At 36.5% G+C, this 20,431-nt stretch overlaps 1 protein-coding gene across 2 annotated transcripts in view; it reads left to right on the top strand.

Annotated features, from left to right (window-relative positions):
- atp2c1 (ATPase secretory pathway Ca2+ transporting 1) overlaps positions 1–20,431 on the top strand; it is an 82,282-nt gene that overhangs the window by 47,237 nt on the left and 14,614 nt on the right. For both annotated transcript variants that reach the window (XM_041248093.1, XM_041248094.1), the window contains 19 exons: positions 3,069–3,177; positions 3,599–3,754; positions 4,316–4,384; positions 4,581–4,656; positions 5,361–5,427; positions 8,796–8,920; positions 9,284–9,381; positions 10,304–10,399; positions 10,496–10,585; positions 10,669–10,773; positions 11,192–11,348; positions 11,683–11,853; positions 12,245–12,342; positions 12,786–12,836; positions 13,074–13,240; positions 13,443–13,511; positions 13,957–14,073; positions 17,620–17,767; positions 18,206–18,301. In XM_041248093.1, the coding sequence (XP_041104027.1) occupies positions 3,069–3,177; positions 3,599–3,754; positions 4,316–4,384; positions 4,581–4,656; positions 5,361–5,427; positions 8,796–8,920; positions 9,284–9,381; positions 10,304–10,399; positions 10,496–10,585; positions 10,669–10,773; positions 11,192–11,348; positions 11,683–11,853; positions 12,245–12,342; positions 12,786–12,836; positions 13,074–13,240; positions 13,443–13,511; positions 13,957–14,073; positions 17,620–17,767; positions 18,206–18,301 (2,065 nt within the window). The remainder of the gene's footprint in view (positions 1–3,068; positions 3,178–3,598; positions 3,755–4,315; positions 4,385–4,580; positions 4,657–5,360; positions 5,428–8,795; positions 8,921–9,283; positions 9,382–10,303; positions 10,400–10,495; positions 10,586–10,668; positions 10,774–11,191; positions 11,349–11,682; positions 11,854–12,244; positions 12,343–12,785; positions 12,837–13,073; positions 13,241–13,442; positions 13,512–13,956; positions 14,074–17,619; positions 17,768–18,205; positions 18,302–20,431) is intronic.

The following is a 20,431-nucleotide window of genomic DNA, read 5'->3' as shown; positions in this document are numbered from 1 at the left end:
GTATACTCTCCTGTTAAATTGAAGCTGCATTGAACTGGTGCAGCTGTAACAGCTATTTAATATATTAATAAATTAATCAAGTTGCCCTATTTACCCAATTGGCTAAAACAAATAAATAAAACAGGTGAATTAAATATAAATCAATACTGAATTGTGCATGTTTAATTTTGTCCACACTGGTGGTACTTCTGTTGGCACATGTTTGGTATTTTAAGTGATGCTTCTCCAGGAGCTGTAATTTACCACTGTTCAATTCCAGTGAATCTGAGCCTGGAAAAGAAAACGTATTTTTGTATGGGGTGGAAATGTAGATATTTAATTTTCAGGTCTCTGTCTTTATATTTCTGCATGCAACACAGTTTACCACTCACCTATGCTTAAATTGCCCCAGCTTTATATTCTGGTGTGTTGTGCAGACACCACTTTGGTTTCAGCTCTGCAAATTTGGAGAAGCCGATTATGTTAGTATGCTATAGTCTGAAAGATTACAGAGATCCCCCCCCCACCCACCTCAAGGCATCGCTTCTCTTCCTGTAAAGCCTTGGCTGTTCTGGACATGTGGTAGGTAGCACCAAACTCAGCAGCAGTCTTCTGTATAGACCAAGACATTGGGACAGCTGTCAAAATGTGAACTTGCTGACTTCGACTGATAGTTCAATTACATTTTTCCTTCAACTGGGCCATCATCTCTTGATATGCCTGAGCCTGCTCCTTGGTTGTTACACGGTCTTCCACTTCTGTTTGTGGGAAAACCTTTCTTGGTTTTCTCTATTGCTCGTCCGACCTTCTTTACCTTCTGAGCTGCATATGCCTTTTGTGACAATTTCCTTCTCTTCAGTGGAGATTCTTGTATTGCCTCCAAGGCCTTATTTATTTGTGAAATCTCATGTTCCTTTTCAGCTTTGAAAACTTTGTTGCTTTGAGGTTGTTTGTCTTGAAAAGCATGAGGGCTGGATTCTCTGGAACTAGACTCCTTGGAGTCACTTTGTGTTGAAGATGATGTTTGGCAACTTCATACAAGGGTAACATAACTTCTGGCCATACGCAAAGTTCAGGTTCTGAAGGTCCTTGCTCTGCATCTTTAAGTTGCAGCGCACTCCATGATGCTTTGCAAATTGGTCACAGATGGCTTTTAATGTCTTTTAACACCAATAGTCATTGGAAGTACTTGTTATTTATGCAACAAATTGTCTTCAATATCAAATAGGCTGCAAAACTGCAACAGTTTGTCAAGAATGTTAAACTGATAAGTATAATATATAAATGTATTTTGGTTTAAGGTCACACTTTAGTTGAGTTATATAGTTGGGTTTTCTTGTTTTTCACTTTATAAAGGGCACATTTCAGTATTGACCTGTAATTAATTCACCTGTGCTGGACTCGTCACATGTGTTAATAGGCCAAATTGGTTAATTAACATAAATGTTACAGCTGCACCAGTTCGCTGCTGCTTCATTTTAACAGGTCAGTATACTTTTTGCTTTCAATTCTGCTGTGCCGCAACCAACGATAGATAGAAAGTTGCGCAAGGTTACATCACAAACAGGATTTTTACTGCTGAAGTCTCATAAGCATAAGGTACAGCTTTCGAACATGTATCCATGCCAAAAAAAAAACTCTGACAGTTTGGTCAATTGAATCACTTTTTAGCGTTGCAGTGTTTTAGACGCGCACTTCCTATAGCGCGTGGAATGTGCGTGGTATGTGCTGCTACATCACAAAAGTCATGACAGTGGAGAGAGAATTAAGTTTTTAAACTTCACGGAAACTGGGCCAGTGTCCACAGTCAACTGGAAGTTGTACCGTTTCATTTGAGAAAATAAAATGTTAATGTTGCATAACTAATATCAAACACACTTTAAAATCTTTAAATTAAGAAGTGTATTGTACTATTTCAAAAATGGTGCAGATTGCATTTTGGTATAAAGACCTTGAAGGGTCTGATTGGAACAATGATTTTATAGTTCCCATGAAGTTCAAAACAAAAAAAAAGCTTGTTTGTATTGATGATATTAGAGAATGTATTTCTAATTTCTTTGCTGCAGTCTGAAGTTGAATTCTGATTTGCACAACAAACATTTGTGGAACAACTTTATTTATATATTGATATTGAAGCTGTTAGAAATGCATGCAGAAACAGAAATGTATGTAATGTATGTATGCAAGTAAATAACCAATAATGCATAGTATTATGTCTTTTTGATTTAAGGCATGTGCTGCCCTTGATTTTTTTATATATATATATATATATATATATATATATATATATATATATATATATATATATATATATATATATATACACACAGTACTGTGCAAAAGTTTTAGGCAGGTGTGAAAAAATGCTGTAAAGTAAGAATGCTTTCAAAAATAGACATGTTAATAGTTTATATTTATCAATTAACAAAATGCAAAGTGAGTGAACAGAAGAAAAATCTACATCAAATCAATATTTGGTGTGACCACCCTTTGCCTTCAAAACAGCATCAATTCTTCTAGGTACACTTGCACACAGTTTTTGATGGAACTCGGCAGGTAGGTTGGCCCAAACATCTTGGAGAACTAACCACAGTTCTTCTGTGGATTTAGGCAGCCTCAGTTGCTTCTCTCTCTTCATGTAATCTCAGACAGACTCGATGATGTTGAGATCAGGGCTCTGTGGGGGCCATACCATCACTTCCAGGACTCTGTTCACTCACTTTGCATTTAGTTAATTGATAAATATAATCTATTAACATGTCTATTTTTGAAAGCATTCTTTCTTTACAGCATTTTTTCACACCTGACTGAAACTTCTGCACAGTACTGTGTGTGTGTGTGTGTCTCTCTCTCTCTCTCTCTCTCTCTCTCTCTCTCTCTCTCTCTCTCTCTCTCTCTCTCTCTCTCTCTCTCTCTCTCTCTCTATATATATATATATATATATATATATATATATATATATATATATATATATATATATATATATATATATATATATATATATATATATGTGTGTGTGTGTGTGTGTGTATATGTAAAAAATATATAAATAAATAAATCACACACATTATTTTACTTTTTTTCGCTAGTGTGAGGGAAGGGAATCTAGAACACATGCTTGCAAAGCAGTTGGTTCCAGGAGATACAGTTTGCCTGTCTGTTGGAGAAAGGGTTCCAGCAGATTTACGTCTGTTTGAGGTAAGTTTAAAGCACATAGCTAGGCAAACCAAAAATGTTTGTATCAAATACGAATATCTCAGTGTCTGAATGGCTAAGTTGTAGATCTAAAATTGAGGGTTACCATGTGTTGTCTAGGTAACATGTCTTCTATAGATATAAACTGAAATTACATGATTTTATTTATCTGCTTACTTTTCTTTTGGGGGGGGGGGGGTATTTTCCTAAAACTTCTCCATTGGTTATTATAGTTGGAGAATTTAAATCTCCCAGTGTTGCTAATACTGCATTAAAGTTACATAGGGTAACCTATGCATGCACATTTATGGTGGAAACTTGTCTTGCTCGTCACTTTCTGTGATTGAGAAGATTAGTACTGTAAACTGTAGAAATATCAAAGGTTGCTTTAATATAACTGATGAACCTTTTTTCCACCCTGCAGGCTATTGATCTATCTATTGATGAGTCAAGTCTGACAGGAGAAACGACCCCTTCAACAAAATGTACTGCTCCTCAGCCTGCTGCAACCAATGGGGACCTCACCACAAGAAGTAATATTGCTTTTATGGGAACATTGGTTAGATGTGGAAAAGCAAAGGTAACCTCATTTATATATATATATATGTTTTTTCTTTTTTTAAACATTTCCAAGACAAAATTTTAAAGGCAATACAACATCATATCACGATAATCAAACAAAGATAAATGTAGAAGGGCATGTACTTTTTGCTCTATTAACCTTTAAGCCCCATGTGTACCACTTAGACTTCTCTGTGTTCAGTTAAGTTATTGATGTGCTTTATTTTGTCCAATGTTCATGCATATGATCTCAAATGCTTTTTGTGTGAACATTGTCATGCAGTACATGTTGACAGCCTTGTTGTACTGCTTGCCCACTTCTACAACTGTTAATGTCCCATAAATCATTTAAAATGCCTTGTTCATATTTGTAATGTTTTGGATACATTTGGTACATAGCTGTATACTATTAACACATTCATTTCTGGCATCCATGTCCTCTAAGAGTGCAAAATGAGACCAATATTTTTGGCTGGTGTTAGCTTGCATTTCATTATTTGTTATTCATTTATTTAGCAGACACCTTTATCCAAGGCAACCTTACAGAGACATTTAATTCCTCCTTCATACATTTTTGTAGGGAATAGTTATTGGAACAGGGGAAAACTCTGAATTCGGGGAGGTTTTCAAGATGATGCAAGCTGAGGAGGTGAGTGATTTTAAGTTTAGTCATCATACTTCACAGCACACAATAATAAGGCTGTAATTCCGTTGAAGTTCTGGTGACATAAAAAAAAAAAATGTTGGAATACTGAATTACCAAAGCTTTATTAAATACAATTGTTGAACTAGGCATTTAAAGAAAATGTGTTTGTTTATTATTAACACTTGTGTTTCCTTAAAAGGCACCCAAAACCCCTTTACAGAAAAGCATGGATTTGCTTGGAAAACAGCTCTCCCTGTATTCCTTTGGCATCATAGGTACAGTCTTAGTTTTTCCTTCCCAACACATCCTGCTTTCTAAATCCCTGTTGCTGCAGCAGACTAAATCACTGTACATTTCTGTGCAAGACAGATATTTTTGAATTTTTAAATCAAGGGGGTTGGGGGGGGAACTCAAAGAAATTTCAGGCTTGGACATTCTTGAAATGCTCTGTCCAGAGTCAACTGTCATGTCTGCTCAGTCCATTTTGAGCAACTTCACTATTTTATGTTGCAAGATAAGGCCAATACAAAACAGTCAATACTCATTTGTATGTGTGTTTTGTTGTTGTTGAGCGCTATTTAAACATTTTGTATTTGCACTGCCTTGTAGGTAAATTGAGGCAGTGCAAAAAATACTGTAAACTGCAGACATATTAAAAAAGTACTGTTTGCAATCCTGTTCTCAAAGGTCAAGTATACCAGATGGTATACTAGGCTCAACTGCACTGTAATCCTATAGTGATCCTTATGAACGCACCTTGTGTACACTTTACATTTCCCTTGATAAAGTGATTGTTTTATCTAGGTCATGCAGTACTTTCATTATTATTTCATTCTGTCCATCATATATATATATATATATATATATATATATATATATATATATATATATATATATATATATATATATATATATATGAACTGTGTCAAGTTCAGTTCGGTCTGTTTTTTATGCAATTCCTTTTTCGTTTCTATTTCAGGTGTCATAATGCTTGTTGGTTGGATGCAAGGAAAGCATACACTTGACATGTTTACTATTGGTGTAAGGTCAGTCATCTCAAAAGCAAGATGTCAGTATGTAACTGTTCAGGGTGTAGTATGTTTGCACAGACGTGCAGGCACTTGCACTTTCTGTATACTTTGTTGTTTTCACTTAATTTTTCTTTTGCAAGTAAGAAATGTATCAATTTTGGATTCAAAACGATGCACAGGATAATCTGAATGTACACCAAAAACTATTCAACCAGCTGCTATTGCTGTTACTAAAATGAAGCTGCGACTAATATGCAAACATGCTCAACTGAAATCATGTGTGCAGGTGCAACTAGTCTGGCTGTAAACTTTGAGCTGCTAAATAGTGTTTATGCACAGTGGTTTAGAGAGAATCTATAATGCCTTTTAAAAATAAATAAGTAATAAAACAACATTCAAAAGAATGATTTTACTTTTATTTTTGCATTTCTTGACCTGTCCCCTATGACCCTTGGAAGTACCCCAGGCGTATGCATACCCTGGTTGATAACCCCTGCAATATAAGGTTAATGTTATGAAACGTAAAGAGAAACTGCATATTTTCTCCCCTTGAATAGAAGAACCATTTAGGGTTCAGTGTGTAAGCAGGGTCCAGCTGGGAGAGTTGGCATGAAGGCAAAGCTGCACACGTTTTAGACACCACACACTTTGAGACAGGGGTCCCTATGTTTCGTTCGTTTTGGATTATGTAGTGGTTGTTTTTTTGCATTTTTTTCAAGTAATGTGTTTTGTATAACTTCTGTTTGTTTCTTGCTAAGCTGGTTACCAGTGGAATGGAATTACACTGAACAAAAATATTAACGCAACATGTAAAGTGTTGGTCCCATGTTTTATGAGCTGAAATAAAAGATCCCAGAAATTTTCCATACACACAAAAAGCTTATTTCTCTCAAATTTAGTGCACAAATTTGTTTACATCCCTGTTAGTGAGCATTTCTCCTTTTCCAAGATAATCCATCCACCTGACTGTGTGGCATATCAAAAAGCTGATTTAAACAGCATGATCATTACTCTGGTGCACCTTATGCTGGGGATAATAAAAGGCCACTCTAAAATGTGCAGTTTTGTCACACAACACAATGCCTCAGATGTCTCAAGTTTTGAGGGAGCGTGCAATTGGAATCCTGACTGCAGGAATGTCCACCAGAGCTGTTGCCAGAGAATTGAATGTTCATTTCTCTACCATAAGCCGCCTCCAACGTCATTTTGGAGAATTTGGCAGTACGTCCAACCGGCCTCGCAACCGCAGACCACGTGTAACCACGCCAGCCCAGGACCTCCACATCCGGCTTCTTCACCTGCGGGATCGTCTGAGACCAGCCACTTGGACATCTGATGAAACTGTGGGTTTGCACAACCGAAGAATTTCTGCACAAACTGTCAGAAACCATCTCAGGGTAGCTCATCTGCGTGCTCGTCGTCCTCACCAGGGCCTTGACCTGACTGCAGTTCGCCGTCGTAACCAACTTCTGTGGGCAAATGCTTACCTCCGATGGCCACTGGCATGCTGGAGAAGTGTGCTCTTCATGGATGAATCCCAGTTCCAACTGTACCGGACAGATGGCAGCGTGTGTGGCGTCGTGTGGGCGAGCGGTTTGCTGATGTCAACGTTGTGAACAGAGTGCCCCCCGCATATCTGTATTCCCAGTCATGTGAAATCCATAGATTAGGGCCTAATGAATTTATTTCAGTTGACTGATTTCCTTATCTGAACTGTAACTGTATATTTTTGTTCAGTGTAGATTAACATCAATAGTGCAGAGAAAGCTTGAAGAAGAAAAAGTGTCAGACTGTGGCAATTTGGCTGGTGAATGTGACAGGTGTAGAGGTGATGCGGTGTACAAGAAATTACAAACAATTGTAATCCGGTAGAAAACGGGGTTTTAATTATAATGCGGGTCTGGTGACCAAAAAGAAAAACGCTTCAGCAATACACAATGTAAATGCGCGGAGCCAAACAAAATGGGTTTACAGTCCCAAACAATAAACATTATCCGCCCCACAGTACTAAAACACGGTCACCAGTCCTGGGTGCATGTAGTAGTGCTCGTGGTGGGTGATAACAGGCTATTTGGTGACAGTTCTTGCAGTGCAGTTCCGGCTTGTGCTGGCCCAAAAGTGACAGCTCTGGAACGTGTTTAGCCATCTGGTGATGCAATAAACAAGACAATTACTAACACTTAAAAACAAACAAACACTCACGAAGATTCTTCAGCAGTTCCCACTGCAGCTCTCAGTCCTTCCGGGTTTACGTATACAAACCCAAGCGAAGGAAAAGATTAGCGTTTCTCTGGCCGCTTTATGCTACTCTGCATGATCCCTTGGTAAACGACTCCAGCTGTGTCTGTAGTTTGCAGCTGCTACCTCATTTACCTTCCGGGTCAATACATTCCTGCAACAGTGTCTCGCTTCCATCCAGGCTGACCGACTTCCCGACCTCAGAAACTAACTGTCCGGCCAGCACGTCCAGATGATGCTTTTTTTCCTTTTGCTATTTAGCACCCTCACAGGTTGAGACGGAGATTTACAACCAGAACTCATTGTATTTCTGTCACACAGACCTATTAGGCTACTTGAAAAATTTACCAAACCATAATAGTGAGTCATCTCTCTCTCTAGACAGATAGATTATATAGTTATAATGAACCCCCTGGGACCTGGAGAAATGTTTATTATATCGGGTTGTTCACCATAATAGGGTTTGGCAATTTGCTATATCAGTAACGCCCAAATTGAATTGAACATCTTCATACGGTATACAGTAGTTCTTTTATCTTTCAAGGCAACTTCACATTGATCAATATTTAAACTGTATATTTAAAAGAAAACAATTAAAAGTACAATTACATGCTGAATACAGTAATTACATGTCCTTTCTCTTGAGAAACATATCCAGCATAGATTGCCCTATTTTTTTCGTGCTTTTCTCAAAGCACGCTGTTTCAATCTTGTTATTTCCTCATGCCTGTTGCAGGTTGTGTGAAGATGGCAACGGCTGCATACGTCCAACATGATTCACACTATAATCAATGAATCGGCCTTCTCTTTGAATTAACCTACCAAGGTCTTTGCTTTCACTGAAAAACATTATAGTAACGAAATTCTGTATGCTAATAAGATGAATGAAACTTCACATTTAAATTAGATTTTACAAGGAAAATACAATGACACTTCAGGCCCATTGCCTTTTATATTTGGTTCTCCTGAGCTTGTTTAATTCCCTCAATAACTTCCTGTTTCAGGTTCTACCGCATTATTTTACCTCCCATTTTACTCAGTTTTTCACATCCATTTTACTCCATGTTTACAAACCATTTGATTGGAGGTGCTTTGTTTTTGTTCAGAACCCCCCATTTAATGTTATATTTTTAACTTTCTTTTAGTTTGGCTGTGGCCGCCATTCCCGAAGGCTTGCCCATTGTGGTGACGGTGACATTGGCTCTCGGAGTAATGCGAATGGTGCAGAAGAATGCTATTGTAAAGAAACTACCAATAGTGGAAACACTAAGTATGGTCATTTTCTGAAACACAGCTCTTTCTACTCAGAGCCCTTAAGCTAAGAGTTTAGATAGTTGGCTTTTATTGCACGGAACATTATTGCTGTTTATGCAGTAGTAAAGCAGTAATTTTTCATAGACCTTCCTGTTTCAATGATGTTATCAAGCTAATAAATCTATACATCGTGCAACAATTGGGTTCAAACTAAAATAATAAAACCATGTCATTTATAATAAATAATTAACAAAGGCTAGGTCTCTCTTTCTCTCACTCTCTCCCTCTCTCTCTGAGGGAGAGAGAGAATAATGTAACAACTGTTGTTTTCTTTTTTATTATTCAATACTACAATAATTGTTTTTGATGTTTACTCCAGGCTGTTGCAATGTAATTTGTTCTGACAAAACTGGAACACTGACCAAGAATGAAATGACTGTTACCCATATATTTACATCTGATGGCCTCCATGCTGAGGTGAGTGTAAAGCTTTCGAAATCTAAAGTCACACACAAATAAATAAAGAAGATTATGAATAATACTTTACACTAAAACCTAGAAACTGTGAAACCAATCTTAGTGAATCACGCAAAGCGATGCTCGAAATGCACTAGTCAGAAATAGTTACTGGCCACATGCATTCTAAATGCGTAATCAGTCTTGTGAACAGAGGCAGTAATACACAGGACTTCTGTCCCCATATAAATACATACTGTACATAAGAATATGTATATGTTTCACTTGCACATTAACATATAGCTACGGCCAAATGTTTTGTATCACCCTATAGAATTAACAAAATAAAGTTGTATGAAACCTGCTGAAATAATGTTACGTTAACATATTGGATTACATACCACTTTGTAGTTTTCCATATACCAGTACTTAACAAAAAACTGTCAATGAAAAATGTAACATTTCTTTATTTAACATGAAATACTCTGCAACTGTTGTGTCTTCTGGTAGACTTTTGCAATATCATTTTGTAGTTTCTTTAATTTGTACATTGTTAAATAAAATATCTAGATTGTCTCAATCATAAAATTGTGGGTGATGCAAAACTTTGTCATAGCTGTATGTCTGGAGAACCAGACAAAAAACCTCTGAGTGTTTTATGCCAATGAGAAGTAAGATGTTACATTTACTAGTGGTGCACTTATTTTAAATCACTTGTACATTAAACTGATTTGGTATGTGGTTTATTTCACATTGTAAGACAAAAGGTAACTTTACCTCTTAAACAAGCATAAACATGCTACCCTGATTGGCTGAAGCCTACAAAATTAGAAAAATTACAAAACTGTTGGAAGTAATACAATGACAATGATTGTATACTTCTCCTTTAATACAAACAGAAACATGTCTATACATGGAACCAATGAAATGTGTCTGCCCGCAGGTTACAGGAGTTGGATACAATAGTTCAGGAGAGGTGATATCGGATGGTGAAGTGATACATGGCTTTTCCAGTTTATCTATATGTAAAGTTGTAGAGGTATGAAAAATATAATTATTTGATGTTGGAGAAAACAATTTTTTATTATTAAACATGTCCTGTAGATTATATTAATATTATGATTATTATTTTTAGGCGGGGTGTATTTGCAATGATGCTGTTATTAGAAATAATACATTAATGGGAAGGCCTACAGAGGGAGCTCTAATTGCTCTTGCAATGAAGGTATGTTGTGTTTTATTTATTTATGTATTTATTTACATATCGGCTCCCCAGAATACCACTTCTAATTTTTTTATCTGCTTTAGATGGGATTAGATGGTGTTCAGAAAGAATATGTTAGGCGAGCTGAACACCCCTTCAGCTCAGAGCAAAAGTGGATGGCTGTCAAGTGTGTTCACCAAACCCAGCAGGTACAGTAGGCTATTCTGTTACACTGAAGTACTGTTGTTGTATGAAGCAACTGCTGAAGATTGTCTGTGGAAGACATTACAACCCTAATAAAAAGCTTTCCACTTTGTTTTGTCATACTTTTCTTTTAGAATGTTGAACTTGCAAAAAAGAAAGCTGTTCATTTATTTATAACTACTCTATTTAGTATATGTCCATATCATAAGGGTGTCCTGAGTAGATGTGTGTTGTAATTTCAGATTTATTGTTACAAACTGTAACTTATTGGGTTATCTGAAAAGGTAATATCGGTTGGTTTCTGCAATATCACATAAGTTAGATTTTATGTTGAGAAAATATTGTTGTAACCATGATCCTACCAAAATATGTGTTTACTCCTGTGGGTGGTAACATTTTAAACCTTTTTTTTTATTTTTATAGGATAAGCCTGAGACATACTTTATGAAGGGCGCCTATGAACAAGTGATACATTGTTGCACAACCTATAATAGCAAAGGGCTGACCCTGCCACTTAACCAACAACAGAGGGAACTGTATCAGCAAGAAAAGACATACATGGGGTCTGCAGGACTGCGAGGTAAGCCATTATTGCAGCAGCTGAATTGACAATATATTTAACTGTAGACATATCTGTCATTTGTGTAGGAAGAAAATATAGTGTTATACATATGAATGTCACGTATTTCATGTGCCTCAAAATTCTTAAAACCAGCTTGTCAGACTAGAAAAACATTTCCTAAAACTTACATTAACTAGTACTGTGTACAGCAGAGATCTGTGCATTTGTTTTTAATGCATCTGTAAAATGTTAACCAGCTTGCGTGTTTTTTTTTTTTTTTTTTTGGGGGGGGGGATTATAAAATGAAAATATACATTCGGTAGAAATGTGTGTATTTTTTTCCTCTTGTCAGTACTTGCCTTTGCTTCTGGTCCGGAGATTGGCCAGCTTACCTTCCTGGGTCTGGTGGGAATTATAGATCCTCCAAGGACAGGGGTGAGGGAGGCTGTAGCTACACTGATTGGCTCAGGGGTTGCCATCAAAATGGTAACTGGAGATTCTCAGGAGACTGCCGTTTCCATTGGTAATCAAACAAAACCCTTTTTTCATTCAACGCATACTGAAAGAGTCCGTCAAAAACATTTATTGTTTTTAAGAATTACCATTGATGCATAATAGCATAACATTTGAATTACATTTTGATTCACTCCTTCATAGTTGTCTGTTTAGGACCTGTCTACTGATAAAAGGTGATTTTAACATTGAAAATATACTGTGTTTACTCAGCAACAGCAATACAGTGTACATAGTTCATAACGTCCTATCAAAGTCTGGATAATCTGTTTTTGTTCTTTTACACAGGTCTTGTAATGTAGGTTTGATTAACATTCTATATTTTTGTTAAATTTCTATGTCATTGGCAAAAGAGAACCTGTTTTTCACACTTTTTTTACTTTTTTTTTTTTTTTCTGTAGCTAGCCGATTGGGTCTGTACTCTAAAGGATCTCAGTCAATTTCCGGAGAAGAGGTTGACCAGATGGACATTCATCAGCTATCGCATGTAGTTCCACAGGTATGGCGAAACAAACAGACCTCTATGTTTTTATTTTTAGAACAGTCATTTTATTTTTATATTTATGAAGTAATTGTAGCAATCCTTTTGCAATAACACACTTGCAGACAAAAACTAAAACATTCATATGTAAATGTAAACTGTTAACTCTTTTATTTGTATATTCATTTATTTAGTGGCACAATTTTGCTTCCATTACATCTTGGATAACATTTACATATTATGTAAATTCTGTCACTAATCTTCTCTATGGAGCTATGAATTTTTTTTTGCTTGCCTTAAACACAATATTATGCAAATAGTTGATACGAGGAGTAATTACGTTTCAGTTTTAATAGTCTATCATTTGTAAAGTTTCACATCTAGGTAGATAAATGCACTGTTCAGTTGTTGTTATTATGAACTTGAATAAAATAAAAGCTGCTGTTTCTCCCCCCCCACAGACAGCCGTGTTTTACCGAGTCAGCCCCAGGCACAAATTGAAGATTGTGAAGGTAGATGTTCTCAGGAATAGGCATTGAAATTGACTGTACAAAGCTGAATGTGTTTGTTAAAATATACCGTGCTTGTGCAGAAATCCAAATGCTCCACTTAAATTGCATATGTTAAACTGTAAATCATAAAGTTCATCATTCATAAAGTAAGGAGTTGTATTGTAAACATCATCTGGGGTAGTGTTTGATCTGAGTTTTTTGTTTGTTTTTCTTATATTTTTGTATTCTCTGTCAAAGTCTTTGCAGAACATTGGTTATGTGGTGGCAATGACAGGCGATGGAGTGAATGATGCTGTAGCACTGAAAGCTGCTGACATAGGAGTGGCAATGGGGCAGACTGGCACTGATGTGTGCAAAGAAGCTGCTGATATGATTCTGGTTGACGATGATTTTCGGACAATCTTGTAAGTTGTGTTTCTCTTTATATAGGGCAGCCCGTACTGTGTTTCTGTTCTTCAATTGGCACATGTTAGTTCTATTCAAGTTTTAGATGGTTATAGTAATATTATCTGTTTAGGAAGTATATCACTATACAGAAAAGTATACAAAGAAGGAATACGCTGAGGAACTAAAGACATATAGAAATCAATAAACTTCTACTTGCAGGTCTGCCATTGAAGAAGGGAAAGGAATTTACAATAACATCAAGAACTTTGTCAGATTCCAGCTCAGCACGTAAGTATTCTTAACCCTAGATATTACCGAGTCTTGCTTTCAGTATTGCACTTCAAGGATCAAGTCCAGCTCACAGTACATGCTACTGGCTGGCATGGACTTTATCTGCAATGTCTATGACGGGCTTCATAAAATGTATGATTCTTGTTTGTCCATAAATCCAATAAGCCTTATGATGAAACTATCTTGGATACCTTTCAGTAGTAGCTGATTTTATTTGAAATAAAATTTTCTTTATTGTACATTTTTGCTGTTTTCAAATTCCCCTTTGGTTTTATACATAACAAACAGCAGAGCTGTAATTTCTAAATATTTAAATATCCAGTATGCTATTCATGACTATGAAATGTTTCTGTGATGTGTTTAAATTCCCTTGGCCTACCGTATATGCTTAAACAGTATTGCTTTGTACTAATTTGTACTAATGTACATTATTTATTTTCAGGAGCATTGCAGCACTGACTTTAATTTCATTGGCTACTTTGATGAATTTTCCAAATCCTCTAAATGCAATGCAGATTTTATGGATTAATATTATAATGGATGGACCTCCAGCTCAGAGGTAAAGTAGCAGTATTCATTTTAGACTGAAATATAACATCAGAAGGCAAAAAGCTTTTCCAAGTGCCTTATCTTTTTGCTTAGTGTTTATACTATTTGATTTGGATGAAGTCCCTTATCTTAAAACGACACATTTTTTGTCCCTATTGACTTCAAGTGCTGCAGGTATTGGGACCCTTCCTGAACCTCACTGACGTTCTGTGCCTACGTAGTCTTATATGCAAGGACAGGTGGGGGATCTAATGGCCGCAGCACCGAAAGTGAACATTGTTTATTCTGATGCATATAATATAGAAAACCTATCCTCTCAACATTGATCTTGGACTGCCGCACCTAAGATTAACATTAGGTAGTTCAAGATTAGTGCTTGTCAGGGTCTGTGAAACTTTAGGTACGTATTGTAGCAAAATAAATGTACTTCCCCTGTGGAATACTGTAATGTAGATGCATGATTTTAAAGAAATAAAGAACATAAGAACATAAGAACATAAGAAAGTTTACAAACGAGAGGAGGCCATTCGGCCCATCTTGCTCGTTTGGTTGTTAGTAGCTTATTGATCCCAAAATCTCATCAAGCAGCTTCTTGAAGGATCCCAGGGTGTCAGCTTCAACAACATTACTGGGGAGTTGATTCCAGACCCTCACAATTCTCTGTGTAAAAAAGTGTCTCCTATTTTCTGTTCTGAATGCCCCTTTTTCTAAACTCCATTTGTGACCCCTGGTCCTTGTTTCTTTTTTCAGGCTGAAAAAGTCCCTTGCGTCCACACTGTCAATACCTTTTAGAATTTTGAATGCTTGAATTAGGTCGCCACGTAGTCTTCTTTGTTCAAGACTGAACAGATTCAATTCTTTTAGCCTGTCTGCATATGACATGCCTTTTAAGCCCGGAATAATTCTGGTCGCTCTTCTTTGCACTCTTTCTAGAGCAGCAATATCTTTTTTATAGCGAGGTGACCAGAACTGCACACAATATTCAAGATGAGGTCTTACTAGTGCATTGTACAGTTTTAACATTACTTCCCTTGATTTAAATTCAACACTTTTCACAATGTATCCGAGTATCTTGTTAGCCTTTTTTATAGCTTCCCCACATTGCCTAGATGAAGACATTTCTGAGTCAACAAAAACTCCTAGGTCTTTTTCATAGATTCCTTCTCCAATTTCAATATCTCCCATATGATATTTATAATGTACATTTTTATTTCCTGCGTGCAGTACCTTACACTTTTCTCTATTAAATGTCATTTGCCATGTATCTGCCCAGTTCTGAATCTTGTCTAGATCATTTTGAATGACCTTTGCTGCTGCAACAGTGTTTGCCACTCCTCCTACTTTTGTGTCGTCTGCAAATTTAACAAGTTTGCTTACTATACCAGAATCTAAATCATTAATGTAGATTAGGAATAGCAGAGGACCTAATACTGATCCCTGTGGTACACCGCTGGTTACCACACTCCATTCTGAGGTTTTTCCTCTAATCAGTACTTTCTGTTTTCTACATGTTAACCACTCCCTAATCCATGTACATGTGTTTCCTTGAATCCCAACTGCGTTCAGTTTGAGAATTAATCTTTTGTGCGGGACTTTGTCAAAAGCTTTCTGGAAATCTAAATAAACCATGTCATATGCTTTGCAATTATCCATTATCGATGTTGCATCCTCAAAAAAATCAAGCAAGTTAGTTAGGCACGATCTCCCTTTCCTAAAACCATGTTGACTGTCTCCCAGTACTCTGTTACCATATAGGTAATTTTCCATTTTGGCTCTTATTATAGTTTCCATAAGTTTGCATATAATAGAAGTCAGGCTTACTGGTCTGTAGTTACCTGGTTCAGTTTTGTTTCCCTTTTTGTGGATCGGTATTACGTTTGCAATTTTCCAGTCTGTCGGTACCACCCCTGTGTCAAGAGACTGCTGCATGATCTTGGTTAGCGGTTTGTAAATAACTTCTTTCATTTCTTTGAGTACTACTGGGAGGATCTCATCCGGCCCAGGGGATTTGTTTATTTTAAGAGCTCCTAGTCCCTTTAACACTTCTGCCTCAGTTATGCTAAAGTTATTTAAAACTGGATAGGAACTGGATGACATGTGGGGCATGTTGTCAGTATCTTCCTTTGTAAAAACTTGTGAAAAGTAATCATTTAACATATTTGCTATTTTTTTTTCTTCCTCTACGATTTTGCCATTTGTATCTCTTAAACATTTAATCTCCTCTTTGAATGTTCTCTTGCTGTTGTAATATTGGAAAAAACATTTTGGAATTGGTTTTAGCTCCCTTAGCAATGTTCATTTCTATTTCTCTCTTGGCCTTTCTAACTTCCTTTTTGACTTGCATTTGCAGTTCTGTGTACTCTTTCTGTGTACTTTCTTTTTGGTCCTTTTTTAATGCTCTGTAAAGTGCCTTTTTTCGCTGAATATTTTTTTTAATTGATCTATTAAACCATTTTGGCAATTTAGTTTTACATTTAGATTTGTCTACTTTAGGGATATAATTGTTTTGCGCCTCTAGTACTACGTTTTTGAAGAACAACCATCCTTCTTCTGTGGGTGTTTTCTCTATTTTACTCCAATCTACTTCTGTTAGTCTCTGTTTCATGCCTTCATAGTTTGCTTTTCTAAAATTGTAAACCTTAGCTTTAGTCATTACTTTTGGGGATTTAAAAAACACTTCAAATGAGACCATGTTGTGGTCTGAGTTTGCCAGTGGTTCTCTGACCTCTGTTTTAGTTATTCTATCTTCGTTATTTGAAAAGACTAAATCAAGGCATGCCTCCCCTCTAGTGGGTGCCTTGACAAATTGTGTTAGGAAGCAGTCATTTGTCATTTCCACCATTTCTATTTCATCCTTCGCGCTACCCACCGGGTTTTCCCATTTTATTTGGGGGAAGTTGAAATCCCCCATTAGTATGGCTTCTCCTTTGCTACACACATTTCTAATGTCATTGTATAACAGATTATTTTGCTCACCGTCTGAATCTGGCGGTCTATAGCATGCTCCTATTATTATGCCTTTTGAATTTTTGTCTGTTATTCTGACCCATATTGATTCGGTTTTATTTTCTTTGTCCAGGTTTAACACCTGGGCTTCAAGACTGTTTCTTATGTATAGCGCTACCCCTCCTCCTCTTCTGTCCTGCCTGTCTTTCCTATACAGTGTATACCCACAAATATTATATTCGTCCCCATCACTCTCAGATAACCACGTTTCTGTAACACCTATCACATCATAGTTACCTGTTAGTGCAGTAGCTTCAAGTTCTAGAATTTTGTTTCTGATACTTCTAGCATTTAGATAAACACATTTAATGGTTGTCTTACCTGAGTTGTTGTTCTTGTTTTGATGCGGTCTCCCTTCTGTTTTTTTGTTGATTTCTCCCCCCTTCCTTTCTAGTTTAAATGCTTCCGAACCTGCTCGAGGATCTTTTTACTGATTTTATTATGTTTGTTAGAAGAGATGTAGCATAACATAAATAAAACAAAGAAATGCTATTGAATATATTTTTATGGTTTGACAGAATTGTGTAATATTCTTTCTTTCTCTTTGTAGTTTGGGAGTTGAACCAGTTGATAATGATGTCATACGGAAACCTCCAAGGAATGTAAAAGACAGCATTCTCACCAAGAACCTGATAGTGAAAATTTTAGTTTCATCACTTGTCATTGTGTGTGGGACACTCTTTGTCTTCTGGAGAGAGGTATGTCACTGGTACTGTTTACTGTTGTATTTTTTTTTTTTATGTTAATGAGTTTCAACTAATACCATTCACAAATTTAAGGTATAGTATGTCTAAATACTACTGGACTGTGAAAGTCCTTATTTTTCTTGAATTTGATTATTATAAAAAATGTATGCCTTTACGTCTTAATAACAAGCACTAAATTACATTGAGACTATTCTTACATCCTGTAGACAATGGCAGGGCATGATGATGAATCGGCCTGTCCTTCTGGTTTAGCAACTTTTGCTGGGTAAGGCGGTCTCTCCTAATAGTCTCTCAAAGGGTGAAGACTATTTAGCTTGTAACTGGTTCATATTTTAAATCAGTCTAAAAGACCCCACCTGCATTATTTTCAGCAGTAACATTGACATCTCTGTAATCCCTAATAAAGTCCTGTATTCAATTCTTTCATAGTTGCGTGACAATGTCATAACACCCAGAGACACAACCATGACCTTCACCTGCTTTGTGTTTTTTGATATGTTTAATGCACTCAGCTCGAGATCACAGGTAAGATATACATTTTAAATGTGTTGCTTTAATGTAAATAAATGGGAAATAAAAAGACTTCTGGTGCATTTGATTAAGACTGCAAATCTTGGGTTCTAGGGACTTAAGTAACTATGGCTAAAAAATACATCTTGCAGTGGTGAGTATTCCCATGTATATGCTGCATTCTGTCGTTCATGTTATCAAGATATAATTCCTCCCATATCATACCATAATACTTGCAGGGACAGCTATACACCCTCTGGGAACCATACGATTAGTCCTAGAAAGTTGTTCCCTTTCAAGTACGAAATGTAACCATTACCGAGTGGAATATATGCTTTATATATGTACAGTGATACCGCATAATGTTGCATAATTCCCTGGGGTGTATCTAGTATATAATCCAGCTACAAATAAACAGAAAGAAACAAGTATGTGTTCAAACAGGATTTAAAAAGATTAAATTGTGCTAATATTCCTCATATGAATCGGGAGCAAGTTTCAAAGACATGGGGCATTATAACTAAATGCCCTGGCTCTGACTTTGAGGGACTGTCAGAAGATTAGAATTTTCAGATCTCTGGGAATGACCAGAGCATATGGGGTTAGCAGATCTTGAAGGTAAGGTTCAAGACCATGTAAGGCCTTATAGGTAATAAGAACTACTTTTAAAATAATAATAGCATCAGTAGTAAAACTCTATCTATCTATCTATCTATCTATCTATCTATCTATCTATCTATCTATCTATCTATCTATCTATCTATCTATCTATCTATCTATCTATCTATCTATCTATCTATCTATCTATCTATCTATCTATCTATCTATCTATCTATCTATCTATCTATCTATCTATCTATCTATCTATCTATCCACAGAACCAGTCAAATGTTTGAGTACACCTGCTTGAAAAACTCTTGCTCAATTTCACCATGAAATTGCATGGTTCACCCAGAGCGAAGGGGATGTTCTCTAGTACTGACGCCCAACTGTCAGTTCAAAAGATCTGTAATCACTGTAGAACCCTGGCCTGAAGACTATAAAAGTTTCTTTGTTAGAGTCTCTAGATACGAAAATGACATATTTGCAGGTATATATGCTTTTAACTGTATAAACTTGATAATATTTCATTATATGATACGTGTACTTATGTAAGCTGATAATCATAAATTAATTGCATTCAGAAATTTTATTTTTAAATGAAAATGTAAATCTTGTCAATTTCAATGAAATGGTCACCCAAGCAAGGGGATTTCAGTCTGAAGCCCAAGTCAGTTAAAAGTCTGAACACTGTTAGAACACTGGCTGAAGTATAAAAGTTTCTTTGTTAGATGTTCTCTAAGTTAACTAGCATGTTTCCTAAAACGATTTGAAGAAACTGGCACTCACTGAACAAGGTCAGGCAGGCCAAGGGTGACCTCAGAATCAGAGAACAAGTTCATTCGAGTCACAAGTGGTTTTAAGAAAGGGAGATCGTGTCTAACTAACTTGCTTGATTTTTTTGAGGATGCAACATCGATAATGGATAATTGCAAAGCATATGACATGGTTTATTTAGATTTCCAGAAAGCTTTTGACAAAGTCCCACACAAAAGATTAATTCTCAAACTGAACGCAGTTGGGATTCAAGGAAACACATGTACATGGATTAGGGAGTGTGTGAGGCGAGAGTGTATTAAATGGAATGTCCAGACAGTAATTTATGTGTACAGAAATAAAATAATTTATTTTTATTTTCTATACACAACAAAAGGATTAAATAACAAACGAAAAAACAAAATGGTGTGAGGGAAGGAGTGCAGGGGTGAAATCCAAAACAAACTGTGATGACTCGTCTTTAATTTGTCTTCGTGGTGACCATACATAAACAAAAAAAAGACAAAAGAAATGTTAGTGTTTTCAAAAATCCCGCTGCACAAAACCAGTCTCTCCCTCCACCCGTTACTCCTCCTACTTTACTTTCGGACCAACCCCGAACACAGTAGTACGTTCCCTTTAGTATGTAATGTCCCGCCTCTGTAGTCAGTGGAACACCAATCCCCAACCGACACGTGTCCTTATCCTTCACTTGACTCCAGTGGCTGGAATTTACATACTCGTACTTCCGCCCCTCACCAAGGTGCCGCCCCTCAAAAGATGACTTTT

This window comes from Polyodon spathula, chromosome 4 (genome assembly GCF_017654505.1).
Source record: "Polyodon spathula isolate WHYD16114869_AA chromosome 4, ASM1765450v1, whole genome shotgun sequence".
Classification (NCBI taxonomy): Eukaryota; Metazoa; Chordata; class Actinopteri; order Acipenseriformes; family Polyodontidae; genus Polyodon; species Polyodon spathula.
Note: the sequence above shows the minus strand (reverse complement) of the source record. Positions and strands in the feature narration are given on the sequence as shown.